Below are 23,756 nucleotides of genomic sequence, written 5' to 3'. Positions count from 1 at the left end.
TAAATGGACTAAAGGGGTAATTGCCTATGATTACTTCCAAGGGCTTGCATGAGCCCTAAATTTTCAAATTAATGGTCAGAATAACTACAAACTGAGCCCTGGCCGTTTAGTTCACTATCCACAGGAATAGACAAGGCTGCTCCCCTGGCATAGTGGGATGGCTCTTACACAGTTTGAAGACTGCTTCAAGGATAAACCCTGATGCCCAAATATATTGCATTAGTGTGGGACTGGCTGAAGGGATCCAGGAGCACTGGAGAGGGTAATTCTCATTCCCTGCACCTCATGGGCAGCAGCACCCATGAGAAGGGGTAGGAGGTGATGGCAAATGCAGTGGTAGAAAAGAGAAGGTGTGTTTTGTGCAGTTTTCTTCAGCAGTAGCTGTTCTTTGCCTCCTCCACAAGAAGAGAGAGTGAGGAGCTGCTGCACTATTGTGTCTGTGCATTGCTGCTTAAGTACAACATTAAGTCCCTGATATCAACTAATGCTCCATATCAAGCAATATTTCCAAGCCGAGAAGAGCCCCAGTGACCATGTGACAAAAGCAGTATTCCAGCAAGGACAGAAGTTAAAGTGTTGCTTTTCCTTACAAATCAAAGAAAGCTGGAAAAAAGCCGTGTTTTTACAAGCCTCCTGTACGTGTTCTTTGGAGTGGTAGGGAGACATCCGTCATGGCAAAGGAGAATCAGGTGACTCAGGCCTCAGAGGGGTAGTAAATCATTGCAGTTGTTCTGAAAGGCTGAGAGTTTGAACATTCTCATTCTCCCTTACAAAGTACACTGTAGAAAAGTAGTACTTCTTTTTTTCTTGTCATTTTTCTTGCACACTTCATCTTTTTCCAGACAGTGCAGTGAGGAAGCCCTTCTTAAAGAGTACATAACCTTTCTTTAGAATTGTTTTGTATCACAGAGCGTATAGCATTAAAAAATATGAGGAGTTAATTTTTAAATACACACAGAGTTTTCTCATAGATTTAAATGGTCTTTATCTGCTGGATTCTTTTCAGTTTCTCCACAAAAAAACCTTGTAGTCATGTTTCCTATCATTATCTTACTTTTTGTACAGTGCTGGTGTTTTTACTAAGGCTTGAAGACCTACATTTCTTCTTGTATACATTTGAAAAAGTTGTATCTAATCAGAGGAACAGAACAGTGTTAAAATACAGACAAGTTTGTAGCTGATCGATAAAATCCCTTTTCTGCTCCTTGTTATAGCACCCACTAATATTTCACCAGCTTCAGTACTTGAAGGGATATCCCTACATCTTCTAGAATGAGGCCTGATTTTTTTTTCTTCCCAGGAACAGGCTTTGCTTTTTCAAAAAAGCATTGTCAAAACAGCTAAAGCGATTTAGGTGCCCAGATCCTATGGATGATTTTGTGTGGGCCTTTGAAGGTAACTGAGACAAGGCAGCAAACTTAGAGAAACATAGCAGCATTCCTCTCAAAGTGTGGCAGAGTGAACAGGGGTTTGGATGTGTTGTGGCCATTCTGTACAATGCTCAGGGGAGAGGACTCAATCAAATGTTGTTGATGTTTCTATAGAATATGATTTTTTTTCACTCTATTATTCTCCTCACCACTTCCTAGGATTCCCCCTGGAGATAATTAGATATCATGCTGAAACACCTTCCCACAAACTGAATTTTGAAGAAAGGAAGCAGCTGGATGAGGATGTGTCTGTTGCAGAGGTTGAACAGTCAGTCTGTGTCCTTGAACAAAGCCCCCGATCTCACAGGACCTTCTGCTGAAATATACAAACAGTTCCAGGAAATTTTGGAAAATTTCCTAACTAAAAATGGAATGAGTCATCCACATCAGTTTTATATCTGCTGTTAGCTCAGTTAATAGCCATGTATTAAGGAAAAAAGACAAGAAGCATGGAAGTTGTGTCTCCTACAGAGCTATTTTGTTACGCAGTACAGATACTAAATTGCTTTCTAATCTATAATTCTGAACTTTTTTTTCCACATTTGTTCATTAAGAGTGAACTGTTTTCACATGGAAAGGACATGACTTGCACATTCAAAGACTAAATGTACCACACTATACACTGTATTCACTATAGGACTGGAATATTGAGTGAATATAGAAATATAGAAATATATAGAAATATAGAAATAGCTTTTCATAATGTACACTGGTGCTGTCATGGCGTGGTAACCAAGAAATAAATTTATCTTGGTACAGGAACATTCATCTTTTCCTTGGATACAATACAAATCAGAGACAGTTGACTGAATATGATCCTTAAGTACAGACTCTTAAAGACTAAGATAATTCTCAGATATAAATAACCTGACATTTAAAACTAGGGCAGAAACCTCAAGACTGTGGGAATTAACCCCAAATTAAGGCAGAAACCCCTACCTATAGTGTTGAGCTTTTACAGTTTTGAATGAAATATCCAGTGTGCTTGCATGAATCTGAACTTTTGTTTTACTTATTAGCTGCTGTTTACTTAAAATAACCTGCTGACCAAAAAGAACTCAATTATACCTGGGTGTGTATCATTTCACATGTTGAAGGGGAAATTGTGTTCAGTAAGTCTCCTCATCTTGTCTTGCCAGGCATGAGAGGAAGAAAAATATCACATGAATATTTTGCAGTCCAGTCCAATTCTGAACTCTGATCCAAGCCCTGATCAGTGGTTGCTGTGGTTTAAAGACCTGTTGACAAAGGACAGACGAATGTAGTAAGAGTTTGAAGCAGGCGTGTTTTGTTTCCCACCCCATGAGACAGCAACATGCACTGTGCTGATTGACCATGGCCTCATTTCTATAGAGCTGTAGCAGACAAATCAATTGTTCAGCAGTTTCCTTAGAAGTAAAATAAATCTATGATATATAAAAAATAAAATACTTAGCAATATTATGGCTATTTTTGTAATTATCTCAAATAGGGCCTGTTTCATGTAGCTTTGAGTCAGGCAGGGAAGATGTCTAGCTCTGAGTTTTACTCTGTAGTAAATGATACTTGCAGTTCTTTCGAGAGCTAAAAGAAAAGAAAACATTCAAATTGGCTCGGCATCTCTTAGGAGACACAACAGCAGGGTGTCAGTGTTACCTGCAGTACCTTGGTAAATGCCTGCGTGCACAGGTCAGCAAAATGCTGTGGGATGTGCAGCTCTAAGAACATGTACCGGTTCTATGGCCCTTGGGTTTTGTCAAGCTATACCTTAAAGAAATGGTGAGTTCTTTTTTAGTAAATGTGATGGATTGGTAAAGCACTCAGTAGTTATCCACAGCAGATCAGATTTTACCCATTCTCAAGAATCAGAACATCCATCTCTCCTCCATTCCGAATGCTGGGAGCTGACGCTTTACCGAGCATCTGTTGCGTTCACTTTCCAGATCATGTGAATGGTCACTGTACAAGCCCAACATCGCAGAGCTGCGGCTCGGGCAAACGACTCTCCAGTGCGGATGTGTCACGAGCAAACCGCCGAGGGCCCGGCAGGCCCCCCTTCAGGAAAGCCCAGTCTGCAGCCTGCATGGAGATTTCTCTCCCAGTCACCACAGAAGGTGGGTGGCAATGACTCTTTTGCCAGGTATTTGAGAATTTCTCACCGGGTGTGAAAGGGAGTAAGTTCAGCGGGATCCTTGTCTCGGGTATTGCCTTGAGCTAAGTGACACTTGAATTGTTGAATTGGTAGGCAATGAGCAACACCATAACCCCAATCCTCCTCTTGTGAGGAGCTTTTGTATCCTAACCTGCCCACCTGCAGGGGTGTCTGCATCACAGCTACAGCTGGAACCAGGACTTCCAAATTTCCACACCTGTTAGTGAAGACAGAGCAAGGGCAATTGTATAGCTCAGATTGTCTACCTTTATGTTTTTAAATACAAGTGGTTTCAATATACTTTTGTTACCTGTTATTAGATTTGATTTTTTAGTTTTTGTGGTAATATAAAATAGCAAATTTTTCCCTGCACATTAATGACAGATTGTGAGCATAACATAACCCTTTTGTATAGCTCTCTTTATGTGCCACACAAACATGGTAAGTAACACTGTCCTGTAACAGCAACCTGATGGAAAATATACCACTGCCACAGTAGTTTCTATTGCTGAGTGGTTTTCTTCATCCTATTAGTACCAAACTCTTCTGGAATTCTGGTATGCAGATCCCGCTGCAATATCAGCACACTTGTACCTGCACTTGTACCTGCCAAGGCCACAGTATTACCTAATCCTTTTATGCTTCTTTTCTTCTTCCCTCCCATCCTCCCAGAGTAAAGAGGGTCACTGGCAGGCAGAGCCCACAGCCCCCTAAGGCCCCACTGACTCATTTGTACAAAACATTTAGCAATACAGTGATGCTTTCAATGGTATGATGTTGCTTTTCTGCATACCTATGTCATGAAAGATTCACTTTATGTTGCTCATGGCTATTTATAGTATCTATCAATTTTAATATAAAAGTGTATTTCTTTTAGAGATAATCATCCAAATTCCTTTCAGGCTTGAGAAGGAAATTGAATTAATTGACGTTAAAAATTCCTATTTAAAAGTATCACTTAAATAGTATTAAAATTTTCAGTAAAGTCAGTGAAACGACTGTTGCAAGAGTGAGCCAGACAGCCTCCAGAGTCACTTATATCAGCATGTAATGTGATGGAGCATGGTTGGAGTTTGTCCTTGGGTGTGTGGATATGTGTACAAGTCACCTTTGAGCAGGTCTGTTGACTAAAATAATTCTCTGATTATCTGTGGTCTCTCAGTAAAGTAAAGCCTTCTGTCCAGTTTGTCTAAACTGTTTTTCAGTTGGCAGTATTTGTTTTTTGAGTTCTGGCTCTACTGCCTGATCTGCCTGGAATGACTGACATTCCACTGTTCATGTATCTTGAATTTCTAGACACACTGTTTTGTCAAGTGGTTTGATGTGTTTCTAAAGGTTTTTCTACTGAATAATATGCTGGAAGGTGGTACGATGCTTGAAAGATTCTTTGGGTGAGGGAAGAGGAAGAAGAGAAGTTAAAAGATTTGAGAAAGAATATGCTGAGAATAAGAATTCTCTTTCTAATGTGGAAGTGGCTTTGATCAAAACCTTCTGGTTAAATTGTTCCAAAATAACATTAAAAAATTCCCCTCTTTGCTAAGAATTTATTGGCTACTTAGGAGCCTATGCTGCCACAAACAATAGATATATTCCCAAGAAATTATTTCCTTTATTTTTGTACTCTCATGAGGTGAGTCAAGATACATATTTTATGTGCTTTCTAGAAAGATAGCATTTCAGGTTAGAATTTGGTAGGATTTTATTATTCTACCAGAGTAGAATTTTGATTAGAGTTTGCTATCTCAGAAGGACTTCTTAGGCATTAAAAAAAAAAAAAAAAAAGAAAAAGAAAAAAACCCCTTTTGTGTGGGGATAAATGGTTCTTACCTTTTTTAAGCCTGTCTCCAAGGCACTGATAATACTTGGAGATTTTTTTTTTTAATAATGCTTCCAGTTCCTACTCTTTACAACCTCTTCTATATGATTTGATTAAAAAGATAATACATTTTGGTAAGCAATCATAAGATATATATTAGAATAATAAATTAATCTTCTCTCCTTGCATTGGATTTTGAACTCTACTTACTCAAATATGACCTCCTGGTAGAATAGGAACTGTATTTCCAGCATTTTCATCAAGTCTATTTTCAACAAACTTTCACACAATACATTCTTCTGACTTTGTTCCAGTGAGCTGATTGTCAAGATTTTGCTGACTCTCACCTCTTTCCTTCTGCAGAAGGATTCCTGATATAGACAAACATTTTTGAAGAATGTCTTTGCAATGATGAATCATAGGAAGGAAATGGTGAGGGGGGAGGGAAGGGCAGGGTAGTTGTCTTGTTGTCTGCAGGTTGGAATATTGCAAACTGCTCCGATTCATGAGTGCTGCTATTTCTCCCACATTCATAGCAGAATAATTCAAAAGCCAGGTAGTGGTGGCGGAGGGGTGGTGCATCATTACTGCCTAAACCTATGTTTTTCCCAGTCTCCTCATCATCCTCTTTTATGCTTTTTGAAATGTTGCATGTTATCTCAGTATCTTCTGCCTTCATAAAAGCACCACTCTCATGGCTGTAGTAAAAAATTCTGTAGATCCTCAGTATTCTATATCTTACTTTAGCAAAAAATTAGAACCTTGCAAATTCTCAATAGCATACTATTATTTATGAGGAAGAGATTTTTTTTTTAATGTGAAACACTGGAACAGGTTGCCCGCAGAGGTGATGGATGCCCCATCCCTGGAAACATTCAAGGTCAGATTGGACAGGGCTCTCAGCAGCCTGACCTAGTGGAAGCTGTCCCTGTTTGTTGCAGGTGGGTTAGAACCAGATGACCTGTAAAGGTTCCTTCCAGCCCAAACTACTCTGTGATCACTGATTCTAAACAATCTTGTTTTCACATACTTTTGATTAAGCAGTATATTTCTTGAGATAATATAAGAATTTGTGGGCATTGTAAACAAACCCACAAATACAGGAAATTCCATTGCTGAGCTTCTAAAGTCTAAACTTCAAGTCCCGTTTGAAAAGAAGTTTTTGAGATTTCAGGACTTAGTGGTTATATTTCTTTGATAAGGCTTTCTTGCACAGAGTATAAACTACATTTTTATTAGCAAGTTAACATTGTGCTCTTAAACAGTAATAAAAAATACACATGAATACAGATTATTCTTAGCCAATAAAATCCTTACAGAGATTCTGACCCATGGTAACATTCTATGGAATGGGAATGTGCTTTGTCTCCAAGCTTAGTGGATTTCTTTGAGGGCTGTAGCTATTTGCACTGCTCATGTTTCAGTCTCTTCCACCTCTGGGTTCTGACTAGCACCCAATTTTTTCTGCAGGTCTTCACAGAAACACTGGAATAGGGATTAAATTTTTGTTTAGCTTCCTGGGGAAAATATGTGGCTTGACTGGTTGGCTTTCTGTACTGTGGCACAGACCTAAAATAGTCCATCTCAGCCTAAGAGTTAACATCATAGTTTTTAAACCTGCAGAGATCCCAATCTGATCAAGAATTGCAGTGTAGATTATTAGATCCCAAACATCTGCTGCTTTTCTGCACAGGAAAACAAAATGTGTGTTTGAATTTTTAATTGCAATTTTAGATTAAAGAAAACCCTGAATTAAAGAAAACAGTGACATTAAAGAATAAAAATAAAATTGCTGTGGGAGGGAGCTCAGTGTGGTTGTACTTCTGTAGCTGGTGGGTGCATGGATGTGTGCACAGATACACGTGCTGGCACACATTTCTCCTTGCTTTGTGTGTTATGAGAAGTCTTTCAGATTTGATACTTCTTGGTTATTGGTTGTTCTGTTTTTTTCAAACACTGCTTTTTAAGCCATTTTGCATTCTCCAAAGGTTCCTCTCTGGCTTTTGCTGGCTGAGTCTGCCATTTTGTTTTCCTTGTCTGCATCCATACGGAAATCTGGGCATTCTGCATACATTTGTCCACCTGTGGTTCCATCATACCTCATGGGAAGAAAACACAGAGTAGAATTTTTCCTTTGAAGTGTTGTGTTTGGAAGTCCATTTACTTCCAGCAGCAGTGACAGAAGACTGTCTTCCTTTTTTTACTATTTTTGTTCCCCATTATGTAGTTTTAAATTAGTCCAGCCTAATCACCTTGTTTTAGAAAGGTGTTACAGGTTTTACACAGGGTGTTACAGAATTACCTCTGAACAAGGAATCCTAGCAAGGTTTTGCTGTGCATTGTAGTTTTCTAGGAATGCTAATAACAAAGACTTGGAATTTGCTTTTGCTTTCCTTTAAAACAATTCTGTTTCAGCATTTAGGTTTTGGATTAACTCTTTTGATTATAGGCAGTTAAAATTTGATACAGAGTACATGAATTGAAGTGTCACTGTGAGCTGGCAAAATGAACCACTGAAGTAGTTCTTATTTTTAATGATCTTATCAAAATTCTATGGCAAGTACAACACAATTTCCATTTTAACTGATCCAGTATACTTTTATACCTGAAGTTTTTCTTTTGTGTCTGTGTATGCATAGGATGACTACAGTTATTCAGGGATAAATTGTTCTCTCATCTGCATGGTTTTGTCCAATTTGTTTTGGAAAATACACAGTATTTGGTACATACTATGTAATTTAAACTCTTTTTATTCATCAAAAGTATTTATGGAAATTACCATTAAAAAAACGCCTTTTAGGTAGCCTGATGAAAACTTCTAGCCAAGTCCAGTATGCTGTAGTTGGGGTCTTGAAACTTGATACTGAGTAGTTATCTTAGCGAACAGGCCACTGCCTGAGGCAGCAGACTCACCTGGTGTGCTGAGCATTGCAGTGTTTGCTGTCTAATTTATATAAAATTTATATAATTTTTCTCCTGCCACTTAAGGCTCTGCTGTTAAGCCGTCTCCAGCAGTGCTGTATCCATAACACATTGGCATTTTTTGCACTGGATGAGTAAATGTGGCCATGAGGTTTCCTTTCCATGTGAAAAGGTGGGGGTAGAAGAAGGAGGTTTCTGTTTTTATCACTAGCTCTTCTTTTTCTTGAGTCTCTTGGGTCTGCAGCCCACGTGTGGATGTGAGGTAGGTAATGATGGCCAAGAGGTTGGTTGGTGTAGTTTTTAAGGCAGTGCTTCCTAGGCCTTCAAGAAAACAAAAAAAAAAACCTTTTTGGGGGGAAAAAGCACAAAAGTATTGAAATGCATGGCAGGGTACTGCAGAGAGGAAGGGAATAGTCAGCTGTCTGTGTCTCTAGAGAAAAGGACAGGACATAAATTACTAAGGCAGAAGCCTGACTTAAGGAAGACAGTTGGGGATTCATTTCGATCACAAGGGTAGTTAACTGCAGAAATTAATTCTCTGAGGAGGTTATTGCTTCTCTGGCAGGTTTTCAGAACAGCTCATGTTCTCCAGCACATTCCCTTTGCCAATAACTCTCTGTGTTGCAGAGTGGATCATTTCTGGTAAGCTTCCTTGCCCAGCAGCCAAGCCAGAGTGATGCTTACGTGATCCCCTGGGCATGGCACAGCAGTCCTGGGGCCACGCTTCACGAGGCCCCTGAGTGCCATGGCTTTTCACAGCTGGACTTCCATAGCACGTGGAAAAGCCCTTACATTGATTGGCTGATTGATTTCTCAGGGAGGAGCTGATGGTGTTGATTCTTCCTGTAAATCGTTTCAATTTTGATAGCGTTTGGAGTTACTTTGCCATCAGTGTAATTGGTAAGACTTGTATAACAGGAAAAAACTGAGAAACACTATGGTAAAGCACAGTCCTGACTAACTGTTGTGTTTGTCACCATATTTCTTGTCTGTGCAGAGGAGCAGATAAAAATGTTGCAGGGAAGACTTGTTCTAGATCTAGAAAGTGTTTCTTACTTTCCTTGGAAAGGAGGATTCCATGATTCAAGTACGTTTTCTGTTAGGTTCTACTAGGATCAGCTTGATTTCTTATGAGAATCTGCAAATTGTCCTTGTTTTTAAAACAACCAACTCAATGAAAATATTGTTACTCTTGGAGTCACTGAATATCTAGTCAGTTTAGTCAGTTTTAATTTAAATAATGATTTGATTCCAGGTGAAGCAACTCAAATTTAGCTTTTTTTCCTTGCTAGCCATCACTTCAGATCGACCCAAAGTGTTTTGCTATATCCACGGTCACTTCCCTTGGCCTGCCTCTTCCACTCCCAGTGCCCCTGGAGGTTCAGATTTTGCAGATCTCTGAACTTTCACCCCAGTGGCAGCCTGGGGATGAGGCTGAGGTCCCCAGCACCATGAGTGGCCCAGGTGAGAAAGGTGTGGAGGCAGAGATGTTGCCATGGCATGGCTTCATCATCTTCCATGATGCCTTTTGTCTCCGCCTTATCCTTGGGTACTTCCATGTATAAAAGTTAGACAAGTTATTCTTTCCTGAACTGTCAGTGTCATAAAAGATGCTTCAGCAGAATGGATAGTTCAGGCTGAGATTTCAGTTCTAGAGAATTGTGATGTCTTTGAATAAAAAACATATGTCCAAACTCATAAACTAAGTCCAAATTGAGCTTTTTGTGATGTTAATATAAAGACAGTTTGCTTGTGTAAGTCAAGGGAAGTGATTCATAAAATCCAATGGAATTTTGATAGATTCTTACTGCAAAGATCTTTTGCATTTTTATAGAAATTATTTCTACTTTTTCAACATGAAAAATAATCCTGCCCTGACACTGTTTTTAAAACTTGCTGAACTAAAACATAAGCCTCAACTTTACTATATTCTGGAAATACCTTAGATCCAGGTCTACTTTCTTGAATCTATTTTTTCTTTCAAGCTTTTATTTGCCATCCATTCCATCAGTGTTGGATCAGTGGGAATTCTATCAAACCTTTCAGGTTACACTGCCTTAACTGTAGCAGCATCATGGCAATACATTTCAGAACTTCCTCTGGGGAGGGTCAAGCATCCCACAGCTGTGAGCTCCTTGAGAGCACAGACACAGCCACCGTGGCTGGAATGCTCTGCAAGCTGCATATCCACAGCATCATTTTAGGGAAACTTGAGTAAGTTGATCTGGCAGGACATCATTTACAGTAAAATTCCAGATTATTAACACATTGTTTGTGCTTAGGACAACTTCTGCTGCTTTCCAGTGGATTATGTCGTGTGGAACGCAGCTTTAGAGTGCTGCTGTTAAAATGTTGGTTTTATAGCCAGGCAAACATGCACTTTTCCTAAATGTGTGTTACCTCCTGCCCTTTTCTCCTCTGTGTTGCTGAAATGTTGTCATCAGTACCATGTTTGGTCTCCATGTGTCTGTGATGTTACACAAATTCATGCTGTAAGTAGAATTCCTTTACTGTATATTTCCCTTGACATTCAGAGCTTTGAATGCTTTCCTGACTACGTAATTTTGAAAGTGACAGATTTCTCTTAAAATGTAAGATGATGGTCTTAAACTGGCAAATGTTTTAAACAGTTCCATTGGCCTCTAGTAGTTTTGATGTTTGGGAGTAAAACTTTTAGAATTCTCCAAGTGAGGAGACTATAAACTATTCCACTTTTTTTTTTCAGAATGTATTGATTTCTATGTCAAAAAGGTCAACTTTTGTATATATTTCATAAACAGATCAATTACTCATTACTGTAACATCAGGAAAGAACCTATAAATAGCATCAAAGACACTGACAACCAATTGCAAAACTCTTCAGTAATGAATGTAAATATTTGCTATGAAACTCTTGATCTTTGTCACTGGTAGGTTTGGGTTTTTTCATTCCTCTTAACAAGTGGTACTTTTATTTTCCTGATTCCTAACTTCATAAAGAAAAACACTTTATGTTAGTTTTAATTCCACTGTTTTATAAAAATCCCAGTAACAATTTCCTGGGAGATATGGTATGTGAGGATGTGTTCCCCTTACAAAGCTTTTGGTGCAGCTGGGAATAGACAAGTCAGAGCATTCCGTTGGGCATGGCATACATATGGGGTTTTTTAATTCCATAGGAAAGTGAGGAAATTCTGGTTTTATTTCTGCTAAGCAAAAGGAAGTTAAAAGAAAAAAAAAATCTCCATTCAATGCAATCTCCATTCTGTACAGGTGGCAGTTGAAACACATGGAATCATTTACGATCTTTTGAATTCTCAGAAAACCCCCAAACCCCAAATTAAATCTTCCTCTAGACACCAGCAACAGGACACTCTGTCAGGCAAGGAAGGGACTGGGACAACTACTCAGGGCTGCTTCTGTATAAATGTCATGCTAATATTTGGCTCAGCCACTCCTGTCCTTGTGCAGTGCATGTGCCTTTATGGCAGTGGGCTGCATTCCCAGTGCTCCAGCACTTCCATGGAATCAGAACATCCTCACATGACAAGCGGCACCACACTGCTTGCACACAGATGAACAGAGGGAAGACTCAAAAGCACTGGCTTCCTTTTTAATCTGCTGTGCATGGAAGTGTCTTGTGTGTTTTTCTGTGAGGTGGGAAGCAACTTAGAGGGGTTTTGCTTGGTTTTAAGTCATAAAGCTTCTGTTTGTACGCTGCTGGCTCATCACCCAAATTTAATCACCAGTCCAGCATCACAAAGGAAGCTGGGTCCTGAGTTTCCATCTGCAGCTCATTAACCCAAAACCATGCATAGGATGGGGCTGAATGAAAACATTTTGAAGTAAGGAGGGCTACTCTTAGCACAGCAGTGGTGTTTATTCTGTGTGGTCTTGACCCGTGGAATGCAGCTTTTTGAAATGCACTGACTGCAGGTAGTAATGCTTTAGCTCAGAGCTGTTTGTCATCCAACAGCAGCCTCTCCCAAATTACAGTCACTACTTAGCTCTGAGGGGCCACTGGATCCCTCTGGTGGTGCTCTCTGCTGCCAGCTGCAGAAACAGCCTGGAGACCTAACAGGAGAACAGAAAAGCCAAGAAATCAGGGTGTGCGAGTTGAAGAGGGGAAAGGATGTGGTGGTCTGAGGGGCTGTGTGGGACCTAATGGATCCTGAATATGTTGGATATGTGCCTCTCAGAGAAAAGGGAATACTGGGCTTCCTCAAAGCAGGAAGCAACCTATAGACAGGAGCACATTTTTGAGACAGTTCCATATAGCAGGATTTTCTCAGGAGGAGGAGAAGACGCAAACTTCTGAGGATCTTTTCACAGGTGAATGTCCTGTCCCCTGGCTGAGCCACATAGTCCAAATCAACTTTGACCAATGTTGCAAAGAAGTGGTCCTAGTTCAGACTCCTGCAGAAAGATGTAGCTGACATTCTTGCTACACTCACCATGCAGAGTGAGAAAAAGAAAATAGGACAGAAAACCTGGAATATGGTGGTTGGATAAGGATTGCTACAAACTGGCAAGTCAACTTTGAGAAGATGGGATGTCATTTTAAGACACAGAAATCATATTCGCAAAGGATTTGGTAAGTTCTTTAGACTTCCTAAGGAAGGTGCTTTCGTGTTTCTCCAGGATACAGTGGCATGCTTTCTAGATGAAGGATTTGGGGTAGAATCTCTTTGAGGAAAGAGTCCCAGGGAACAAGACTTAAGTAAATTTATCCTGAAATCTAGGAAGAGGAGAGATTTCTACCTTGCTTTAGAGCCAGCCAATAAAGTCACTTAGCAGTTGCAGACTTTGCTGTTCAGATATGTTTAATGACATCAAATTTTGGCATATGTCTTGCTGATCTTTGGAATTTCAGTTTGAGTAGTGTATTTAATAGAAGATGGCACAGTATGTTCCCAAAAGTGTCCTGAAGATTATATCTGTTAGTGTCAGTTTTGCAGAGATGTATTAGTTAACTGTACTGCACAGGAGTGAGGAACATTTCTTGTTAATTTAGGGAGGGAGAAAGCTTGATGACACATGCAAATGGCACATCATATATTTTAAGTTCTGTGTATGTCGCCTACACTAACTGCATTTGTCCTTTCAACATCTTTCTTAACTTGAGCACCACCATATTTGAATTTTATGTGACTGTGATATTAATACACCTGTTAAAGAGAAGATTAATTACATAATAACATTTTTATTAAGGATTAGATACCCTTTGGGAGAAAAATATATATATATATGTATATGGAGCCCTGATGATTTCTGCCTTGAAATTCCTGTCTTCCTTTCTTTACCTGGCAGCTGTCAGTGCTCAGGAAGGAGCTGGGCCAACTCATTCCATGCAGGAGGAGTAGAAAGTGCTTGGGTTATGGGAGACACTAATTCTTAAGGTATTAGCAGCTGTGTCTGTAGATGTGCCAACAATCCCAGTTTATGCAGCTACATGGAGCAGTGCTGGGACAGAACTAGAAAGCTGCAGCAGTGTCTGTGTGGAAGTGGAAATGGGGTGAGAGCAGTGCTTGGAAGTTCAAGTAGACATAAGATTCTCTTCCATGAGAGTAGAACTGAAGTGCCAGGAGAAGCTGTCCTGTGTAATTCCTCTTTGACAAGTTACAGATGCCCTCAAAGGACAGAAGGTGGCCCAAGTGTAAAAGAGTAGCAGGAGAACCTGCCCCAACCCTGTGTGCCAACACTTAAGGCAGAAGCACGGGCAGAAATCCTTGGTGTGGTTCCAGCAGTGCTTCGCCCTGGTTCTCTCCACTCTTCCCCAGGGAGCTGCAGTGTAGGGATGACTTTGAACTGAGGCATCTGGGCAGAGGAATGCAATGCTGCCGTTTGTTGTCTGAGGAAGAGAGTCTCTGGCAAAGCTGCTGCTCTGGTGGAGCACAGGAACCATGTATACAGTGTGATGATTAGCTCAGTTTTAAGCTGGGCTACATGAGAAAGTATTCTGATTTTATTCTTCAGCCGTGGCAGAAACTATTCCTCCTTTTAGACACTTCTATTGGCTCTGAAGAGGTGACTGTCTTCTGAGCTATAAAAAGGACAATTTCGTACCAGATACAGATCAGCTTCATAATGATATGTTCAGGAGCAAGACCTTTATCGCAGACCCAGTACCTTCAACTATTTCTTCACCTCCAGTTATTAGCGTTGCCAAAGAACATGTGGGGTTTCCAATGATCTGATCCCGTTTTTAACTACAGGTTGGTAAAGAGCATCACTTAAGGCATAAGTTGTTTTGCAAGGACTATGCAGCAGCCAGCCCTACTCCCATCTTCCCTCTGGCTCCTTGACTCTTCAAGGAGCCAGAGGGAACTTTTTAGCCCTCTTTGCTTTATAGCTTCTGATGTTCCTGCTGTTGCCAGGAGTTCCCTCACACAGCTTTGTGCTTCCTGCCTGACACTGGGCAAAGCAAAGCAGAGCTCCTTAGCCTGTTCATTGTTACCTCTCCCTGAGAAGCTCAGAGAGAGTCTCTGTACCTGGGCACTTGCAGTGGGGAGAGCACAGCCCTGTCTCCAGCTGCCTCTCAATGCTGCCTGCTGGAGCTTCGGCAGTGCCAGCTCACTCTGCAGGTGTTGCCAAGGGCACGGAGCAGGTTTCTTATTTCACCCCCTGAAAAGCCAGAGTGGATTTGTACCCTGAGACGTTTTGGGGACTGGATTCAGTTCAGCAATGGGTGTCCTTTCCCCAGGGAGCAGTTGTTAATACCTTCACAATAAATGATGGCTGTGAATGCAGTGCTAGAGCATCCTAGTGATGGCAACAAGAGCAAAGCAGGGGACACATGCTCTGAAGCCGATAATGACATCTCCCTTCATGTCCTGCAGCAATGAGATACATGGATTAATTCTAAATGCATTGGTAACATATGGGTCTAAAATTACTTTGTGCTATTTAGAACAAGTCCTTTGAGCAAAGGCTGTTGTAAATTCTAATTAGTCCATGCTAATCTCCATAATAGACAGCTATTTCTAATGCAGATCTAACTGATGATGTCTGACAGCGTTCTCCACACTTATTTATACACTGGCAGCAAGCTGGTATCACGCTAGGGTTGGAATGTTTGCTCAGGTTAAGAAAACTTTATCTTCTGTACTCTGCAGGGAGTTTGTGTTTGCTGCAGGCTTGTGCCTGTGCCCAGAGCAGTAATTTATGCCTGTTTGCTTGTATTTGTTTGTGCAGAAAATAGGGAAAACTCCTTCAGCCGTTCCCGAAGCTCCAGCGTGTCCAGTATCGACAGGGACTCAAAGGAGGCGATCACAGCTTTGTACTTCATGGAGTCCTTTGCCCGAAAGAACGACTCTGCTGTTTCCTCCTGCCTCTGGGTTGGAACAGGCCTTGGAATGGTCATAATCCTGTCCCTTAACCTGCCTGCTAGTGATGACTTACGGCAGTCAGAGCCAGTCGTGGTGTCACCAAGTGGTGAGAGTGCAGCTCTTTTCCTGCTTTTTGTCTGTCTTGGTGCAAAGGGGCAATAACTGCATGACTTTGTATGGCCTTTTGGGCAGAAATGTCTCAAAAAATCAGTGTGGTCACTCACTGAGTGGAGGGCACACAGGTAAAGATGCTCATGAGGGACCAACAAGTTCATGGACAGAGACACTTGGTTGTGTTAGTTCCAAAGATTGCCTTGTGTAACAGGCAAAGTTACATGTTTCTTGTGAGGACTGGGAAATTAGCAGAGTTCCTTCATATTGTGAAATTACAGTCCTGTTTACAATTCTGTCTGGGATTCTGCAAACAGTTTGGCTGCATTAGTATCAGGAAGCTGCAGAGAAGCAGAAGGGAGTTCAGGAAAGGAAACAAAAATGTTGGCAGGTTGCTGTACCAGGAGAGATCCTTGGCTGAGTGAGTGACAGATGGTGTAGCAGAGAGAACGGAGGGCTGAGAGGTCAGGTCTGAGGAGAGGCAGCATGTGCTTAAAAAATGGACAAAAAAATGGAGAACGCACAGAAGCAGAGGTTTCCCACCCCCAGTTTGTTTAGAAAAACAATGTTGGAAGGTCACCAGACTTAGAGCAATTTTACTGCTGGAGAATAAATATTTTACTAGCATAACGTAGAGGTAAACAACAGGCCTCCTTCAACAGCTTGTATTATATCCATCATTATAGATATCAGCTGCCTGAGACCTTTCCAGCACTGGCAGGCTGTTTGTTCACCTTCTCGTGTGGTCAGAAAGAACTGAGCAAGCACGCCTTGTCCCCTTGGCTGGATCAATGCGTGTGCTGTGTTTACCAGAGCTGGGTGTCAGCTGTGCCGTGCTGACAACCAGTCTGGTGGTGGTGCCAGTGGCAGTGAGAGGGAATTCTGTTCTGCAGGCACCGTCCTGACACTGAAGGGAGCCGTGCTGACCTTCGCGTGCTTGGACTGCATGGGGACGTTGACACATCGGCCCTATGAAGTATGGAGGGATCCACACAGCGCTGATGACGGTGACAAAACAAGGAAAAGGAAACTTGTCATGCATTCCCCTTCCTCCTCCCAGGATATGGGTGATCATCAATTTGCAGTCATTTGTTCAGAAAAACAAGCCAAAGTCTTCTCATTGCCTTCCCAAACATGTCTTTATGTCCACAACATCACCGAAACGTCCTTTTTATTGCGAGCAGATGTGGTCACCCTCTGTAACAGCGTCTGTCTGGCGTGCTTTTGTGCTAATGGGCACATCATGACACTGAGGTACTTATCTAACTAATCTTGTGGCAAAACTAAGCAAAGAGGTGGCACAGTGCTGTCATATTCCACTTGTGTTTGCTGCAGAGTGCCTGATGCTCTGCGTTAACTCCCTGGTGGGTGTGTTTAATTCTCTGCCTGGACGCAGCCATACCTGATCCTTGGGCTGTCTCCACGTGGGGAGTTAAGGCAGGCAGGTGCACAGTAAAGCAAGCTCCTGGTTTTTTCTAGTAATCCCCTACCTGTGACAGTTGATGGCTGGTGATTTTTAACTATGATAAAAGAAAGCCCTGATAATTTTTTTCAGTTATGGTGGGTCAGATATAGAAAAGTATAGAATTCAGCCACAGAAAGGATTCTGCTTATCCTTTGTGAAGTACCAAGTCCCACTCTGTCACTTCTGAAGATTTTCTGTTCAGAGCACTTGGTTTCCCTTCCTTGTCCCTTCCCCCAGGGAGCTGACTGTGCAGTAGCCCTGTTGTACCTTCACCTTGCTGCACCCTCTTTCCCTGGCCAGGCTATTTAAATTTGGGAAAGTACTGTCCAAAACAGCAAACCATGGGAAGCTGGAGGACAGCAAAGGTGATGCTGGAGTCTTTGTCCACTGGGTGGAAGCAGGGCCCTGCCTGGCCCTTTCCAGATGTCCCTGCAGGCCTTGCCCTGCAAACGACCCGGCCGTGTGGCACAAGCCATCCTGTGCCACATGCACATCCCATATCCAGACAGCAGCAGAAGCCTTTGTGCCATGGAGGCAAGGCAGCTGAAAGGTCTCCATGGGAGCCAACCAAATACGATGGGAATACAGCGTTGTTACAGCTGAATTTCTCAGCTTAGGGCTGTACTTGAGCTGTTGCAATTATGAAGAGCATGAAGTGAAGAGTTGGTTTAAAATGCAGGCACAGAGCAGGTGTGCCTGGTGTGGCAGCTGGTGACTAACCTGGGAATCTGCTTCTCCTCAGCTTGCCCAGCCTCCGCCCACTGCTGGACATCAACTACTTGCCTGTCACAGACATGAGGATAGCACGGACCTTTTGTTTCACCAACGAAGGGCAGGCTTTGTACCTGAGCTCTCCCACGGAGATCCAGCGCCTGACGTACAGCCAGGAGATGTGTGACAGCCTGCAGGTAGGGCTCACACCTCACTGGTGCCCGGCTGTGGGAGGGATGGCAGCCTCACTCATCAGGGGTAAATTGGCCCTGATAAGGACAGTGCTGCAGAGGGGGGACAGATCTGTTCCTCTCCACTTGCCCTGACTGAATGGTGCCAAAGCAAGAGAGAGAAGTCAGCAGCTCTGTTGTTCTTTGGGCTTTTTCATGCACTGTCACCTGCACCTGTGCAAAAAATCTTTACAAGTTGGAGATGGGCTGGTTTGGTTTGGTTATTTTACAATGAAAATGCAAATGAAAATGTCATTTACTGAAGAGAAGGAATTGTGAGAGGTTACAGGGAGAAACATGAGTAATAAAAAATTTAAAAAAAAAAGAGGGGGAATAAGTTCTGGGTTATATAATTAGCAGTGAACCAGAATGGAAGTATAAAAGAAATGGTCCTGCCAGCACTCATTATGCCCTAGGGAATAACATGTGCTGAGCTGCTCAGCTCACATCACAGCACTGTCTGTCTCAAGTCTGAAAAGGCACTTTGAGGAGCCAGCATTGCACACCAGCTTTTGTGCACCAGAGAGGAGATCGTTTTGCAAGGAGCCCATTTGAAAATAATCTAAAGGTTTGACCGATTCATCTTAGACTGTGGACCTACAGCAAGAGGCTGTTATAAGCTAGATTTATTTTTTTTTACCAACCTTAACAGCATCATGCAACTACCAAGCAAAGGGAAACACAGCCCTTGGTTCTCTGCACTGCTGGACTGTGGCTGCTTTTATCTTGACTTTTATGCAAAAAAAGGTTTGCATGGTCATTATGTGTGTACAGAAAGCAGATGACCCAGTATCACCTGCTACCTGGGAAAACAAAGCTGGGCTGCATGAGAGCTCCACTCAGGCTCCAAGGGCTGCAGTAATTTTTCTTCTCCGAGCAGGTGGCTGTGCAGAGGAGCAGTGGCTGTGAGTCACACTCAGCCCCCAGGAGCGAGCACTGTGTGCAGCACAGCAGCTGGATCTGCCTGCTGAGGCTTGGCTGAGCAAACACAGAGCTGAGCAACAGGGCAGAAACTGTTCCCAGTGCACACAACCCCCTGCTTTCAAACACTAATGGGACTGCACGCTCTTCCCTTTGGTTTTTTTCCAGAGAGCCGCCTATTCCTGGTACTGCTGCAAATAAATCTGAGCCTGACACTTGTTTGGAGTGACTGCTCCAAGATGTGGCACCAGAGCAGTGCCTTCAGCAGATGTGCTTTTTAGCATTCATTACTGATGGCACACTAATGGGGTGGGGAAAGGTTGCAGGAAGGTAATGAATTTTGTTTAAAAAAAGAAATCAACTAAGCGACAAACCACCAAACTCTGAATTGCTGGCAAGCACTGAACTCAGGTGTGCTACAAAAAGAAAACCTGTCTGGGCAACCACTAAAGCAAAATGCAAATACACAACAGATTGTTTAATCAGTTATAGTGTCACCTCTGCTGATTCTAAGCAAAATGTGACCTTATCACTGGTATTTTCATTCTGTATTAACTGCAATTTTTTTCCTCTGGTAACAAACTTGGGACTGGGCAGTGACAAACCAGGTCCCTTTGAAAGCATGAGAGAGTCTAGTTAGCCTAAGCATTTGTCAGAATACACAAATATTACCTACAACATATGGTTCACACAACAGACTCTTTTAAAACCAGTTCATCAGATCCAGTGCATGTGGCTTGTTAATGAAAATCAAGAAAACACCTAGAGGCACTTTCACCTCACTAACTTTTTACATGGACTTTTTTCTGGCTTTACTAGGACATGCTTGGGGATTTGTTTACTCCTGTGGAAACACCAGAAGCCCAAAACAGAGGCTTTCTCAAAGGACTTTTCGGAGGAAGCGGACAAGCTTTTGACAGAGAGGAGCTTTGTGAGTAATTTATTGTTTGGGGTTTTTTTCGGGAGAAAATCATTCTTGAGATTCCCTGCCCTTGTCTTCTAGGAATGGAGCAATACACAAGACTGAGATGATTGATGAAAAGAAAAAGTTGACCTAGTGGAGGAAGGGAAGCGTCCTTCTCTGCCATTCCATAACTCCTTCACCTTGGCAGCCCCTTTGATGAGCAGAGTGGGGGACACATGACTGCACTGCAGATGTGATGGTGACAGAGCAAAGCCTTCCACATGTGCCATGTGCCCCTCAAATGACATCGCTGCTGCAGGGCTGCAGCTCAAGACTAAGGAGCACTGGCAGAGCCAGGCCGGGAACTCATCCCTGTCTCTCTGTCCATTTCTCCTTTGCAGTTGGCGAGGCCACAGCAGGAAAAGCCTCTCGCAGCCTGGCCCAGCACATCCCTGGGTCCGGCGGGATTGAAGGCGTGAGAGGAGCCGCGGGCGGGGTCATCGGGGACCTGACTCGCGCACGCATCGCCCTGGACGAGAGGGGACAGAAGCTGGGCGAGCTGGATGAAAGGACTGCCAGCATGATGGCCAGCGCTGAGGCGTTTTCCAAACATGCCCACGAGGTAGGAGCCCTGGCACCCACGCCCTGGAACCGGGAACTGCCAACCCTGCCACCCAGCCTTTGCTTCCCTTTGGGAAAGCCAAGTGCCCTTCTCTCCCTTCACTCAGTCATGGTGTTGGAGGTGTGCTCGTGACAACTGGCACGACATTGTTTCTGCTCCCAAACTATCAGAATGCCAAAAACAAACTGCCATTGCACCCCTTTCCTTCACGTTTCCAGCCTCTGAATTTAGAACAGGACACTTCTCATCTTGCCTTTCTCACTAATTCGTTATGATTTGTTTTTTTATGCCACTTAATGCAGCACATCCATGTAGTAGGGCAGAAAACAGGTAGGTGGATGAGTGTATAGCAACCTTTATGGATCTTACTGGGAAGAGGAGAACATTACTAGTACAGCCTTGTGGTACTGTTATGCAGAAAAGGCCTTGCCAGGAATAGGAATAGCTTCTGTGCTTGGAGCTGGAAATGGAAAGCTTTTCCATCTCATGCTGTTAAGACTGGGAAAACTAAAGTGATTTTTCTTGAAGATAAAACAACATCAAAGCTTACTTCCCAAAATGCAAGTTTTTCATTTAATGTGCATCACATCTCTCGACCTTTACATTTCTATTGGCTTTTGTAAGTGTGAGGCAGAAAGAACGTGCCCTGAAATGCAAGAAGTTTATATAGTCAGGACATATCTACTATGCTCCATAGATAAGTGTCTTTTTATTCCTATAGAAAGCAAGTTCCTTTAATTTTTAAAGAAGAAAAGTAGTTAAAGCTCCTCGGGATAAATCTTCTAAAAACAACAATAGCGGGTAATGCTTTTTTAATGTAATAACTGTGAGATTAAATGTGAGATCTCAGTGGCCTCAAGACCTGCTGACATTGGTAGTGAAGCAATGCATTGTTCTGCATTTATTAATTCTAAAGTTTGACACTTAATGGGCCTAGGTCGTGTGTGGTCTCTCAAATGCAGGGCGGTGTTTGATTGCATTTGTTTGGTTTTTTCCCCATCTCTGTAGGTGATGCTCAAATACAAGGACAAAAAGTGGTACCAGTTTTAGACTTTCAAAGAAGCTGCTTGTGGCTTTATCAAGAACACTGTTCAGGGAAACAACCTTTATTCCCAAATCTACCAGTCACTGGCCAGAGACAGTTTTTTCTCCTAGAAGATGTTTTCCTGTTACTATTATTGGATTCATCACATTGAGGAGAAATTTTACAGACCATGGGACGGAAGCTGGAATCATGAGGGTCTTTCCAACAGCTGACTCATGGGGTGGCCGATTTTTTCCCAAAAGGAACTCAACCATCACTGTGGCATGTAGTTTTTCAGAAGCTGTAGGTATGAACTGTGGGGAGTGCGTCTGGTTAAAAATATTCTGTACAAACTCGAATGTTAATGCACTTATAAAACTTTGCATGACTAATTGCCAACTTAAAAAAAAAAAAAAAAAAAAAAAGAGAAAAAGGAAGCATGTTGTGACCGAAGAAAAATGGGATTTATTTCTATTCTGAGAAAAAAAAAGAAAAAACACCTTAAATGACAAAAATCTTTATTTTTTAAAAGTGACATTATAAAAGGCCAGTACATTTCAAGCATGTTTGCTACTGTTCTCCACATAAAAATAAGTTGAGCTGCATTTTCTTATCTGCTATTGATTTCCCTTGAAAAGCCTTGCTCACAAGCAGTGCTCTTTAACTCCTACCAGAAAAATAAAAAACCTTAAAATCCTATCCCCCAAATTTAACAATTTTGCAGGTAGCTGGACAGGCACTATCTAAAAAGGTCATTAAGATGTGCATAGATGGTTTATTTGCAATTCAGAGCACATGGCACATCATCCCAATCGATACTTTTTAAAATGTGCACTAGATTCATCTGTTGTCCTTGAAGGTGGGCCGTGGCACTTTTCATCCCTGTGGAGTCTGTATCACTTGGTTGCCTTATTTCCAGTAGCAGGAACAGAAAACCAGCTTTGGGAAGCATTGCTTCAAGTTAGGAAAGGCAAGATGGGAAAGCACAGTCTCGTCAAACACTGCTCACAGAGGCTGCTTAGCAGCTGGCAGAGCAGCTTAAGTGCTCAGCTGAAATTATGAGAGGGGACCTGCAAAGAAACAACCCCCAAAACCTGTGAGAGAGGGATTAGAGGCAGGAACACTACACAGTGGGCCAGGGAGGAGCATGGAAACCACTGTCAACATTCATATGGAACACAGATATAAAGTGACACCAGGGGTGAGTGACAATTTGTGCTCTGCTCGCACTGCTACAAGTAATTTGCTTCTGCTTCAAAGTGGCTTCTTTGGTTTTCACAGTGAATGCTGCAGAAAACTCTGCAGCCTGCAGCCACAGAAGAGAACAGTAAGCTGGATTTGTTGTCTATCTTGCTGGAATGCTGCACCCTACCCTACAAGACTCACTGCCACACAAGCCAACTCTTAGGTTAGAAATTTTTCTAAGATTGGCTTGGATACAAGGCACTGAAGGCTTGTTTTCATGTGTCTGGATATGGCTTCAAATTAGAAAAAAGAAAGTGAGGAAAAACGGGGAAAACAGCCTTTAAAATTTTTCTATTGAAGAAGTGTAAGGGACCTTCTGTCCCTTCAAGGAATCCTGATGGACACTGATGGAGACAGGCACCATCCCACTCCCACCTAGACCTTAACTTCACTGGTGTTTGTATCGTCACAGTGTTCAGATGATCCCTCTCAAAGATGTCTTTTCCATCTCCTTCCTTTACCTACAGTAAAATACAGCCCAGGAAGTTGTACCATCCACAAGTCTGGCCTCACAGTTGGCCCACTGCACAAGTTAAAGGGTTGGAAGAGATTTGAGGTGTGAAGTTTTAAATTCGCATTGTAGCAGAACAATTTCATGAGTTACAGGATTTTTACATTTTGCTGTAGGCAAAAATCAAAATTATGGCCCTTACAGGTCTAGCTCAACTGGGAATGAGACTCCACCATTTCCTCTGGCACAGGAGAAACTGCTCTATATTGCCAGAACTGTAGAAACTTGTGGGGAAAAAGGTCAAAGCCTGAGCAATGCCTGAGTTTTCTGCTGAGAGCCAAGGAATTGGAGTTGTCCATGACCCAAGAGGATTTCTCTGTGTGTGTGTGTGTGTGTGTGTGTGTGTAAGGATGTGCCAAACTTGCCACTCTGATGCCAATAGCAACTGGCCTGGGAAATTCCTTCC

General features: G+C 42.3%; 1 protein-coding gene across 1 annotated transcript in view; it reads left to right on the top strand.

Moving 5' to 3' along the window:
• The window catches only part of STXBP5L (syntaxin binding protein 5L), a 177,184-nt gene extending 155,119 nt beyond the window's left edge, over window positions 1–22,065 (top strand). The window contains exons 20-26 of the mRNA XM_063394030.1: window positions 3,353–3,523; window positions 15,473–15,712; window positions 16,611–16,971; window positions 17,925–18,090; window positions 19,864–19,975; window positions 20,350–20,570; window positions 21,579–22,065. Of these exons, the coding sequence (XP_063250100.1) occupies window positions 3,353–3,523; window positions 15,473–15,712; window positions 16,611–16,971; window positions 17,925–18,090; window positions 19,864–19,975; window positions 20,350–20,570; window positions 21,579–21,620 (1,313 nt within the window). The 3' untranslated portion in view covers window positions 21,621–22,065. The remainder of the gene's footprint in view (window positions 1–3,352; window positions 3,524–15,472; window positions 15,713–16,610; window positions 16,972–17,924; window positions 18,091–19,863; window positions 19,976–20,349; window positions 20,571–21,578) is intronic.
• Window positions 22,066–23,756: the final 1,691 nt, after the last annotated feature.

Source organism: Prinia subflava, chromosome 3 (assembly GCF_021018805.1).
Source record: "Prinia subflava isolate CZ2003 ecotype Zambia chromosome 3, Cam_Psub_1.2, whole genome shotgun sequence".
Lineage (NCBI taxonomy): Eukaryota > Metazoa > Chordata > Aves > Passeriformes > Cisticolidae > Prinia > Prinia subflava.
This window is presented reverse-complemented; position numbering and strand designations above follow the sequence as displayed.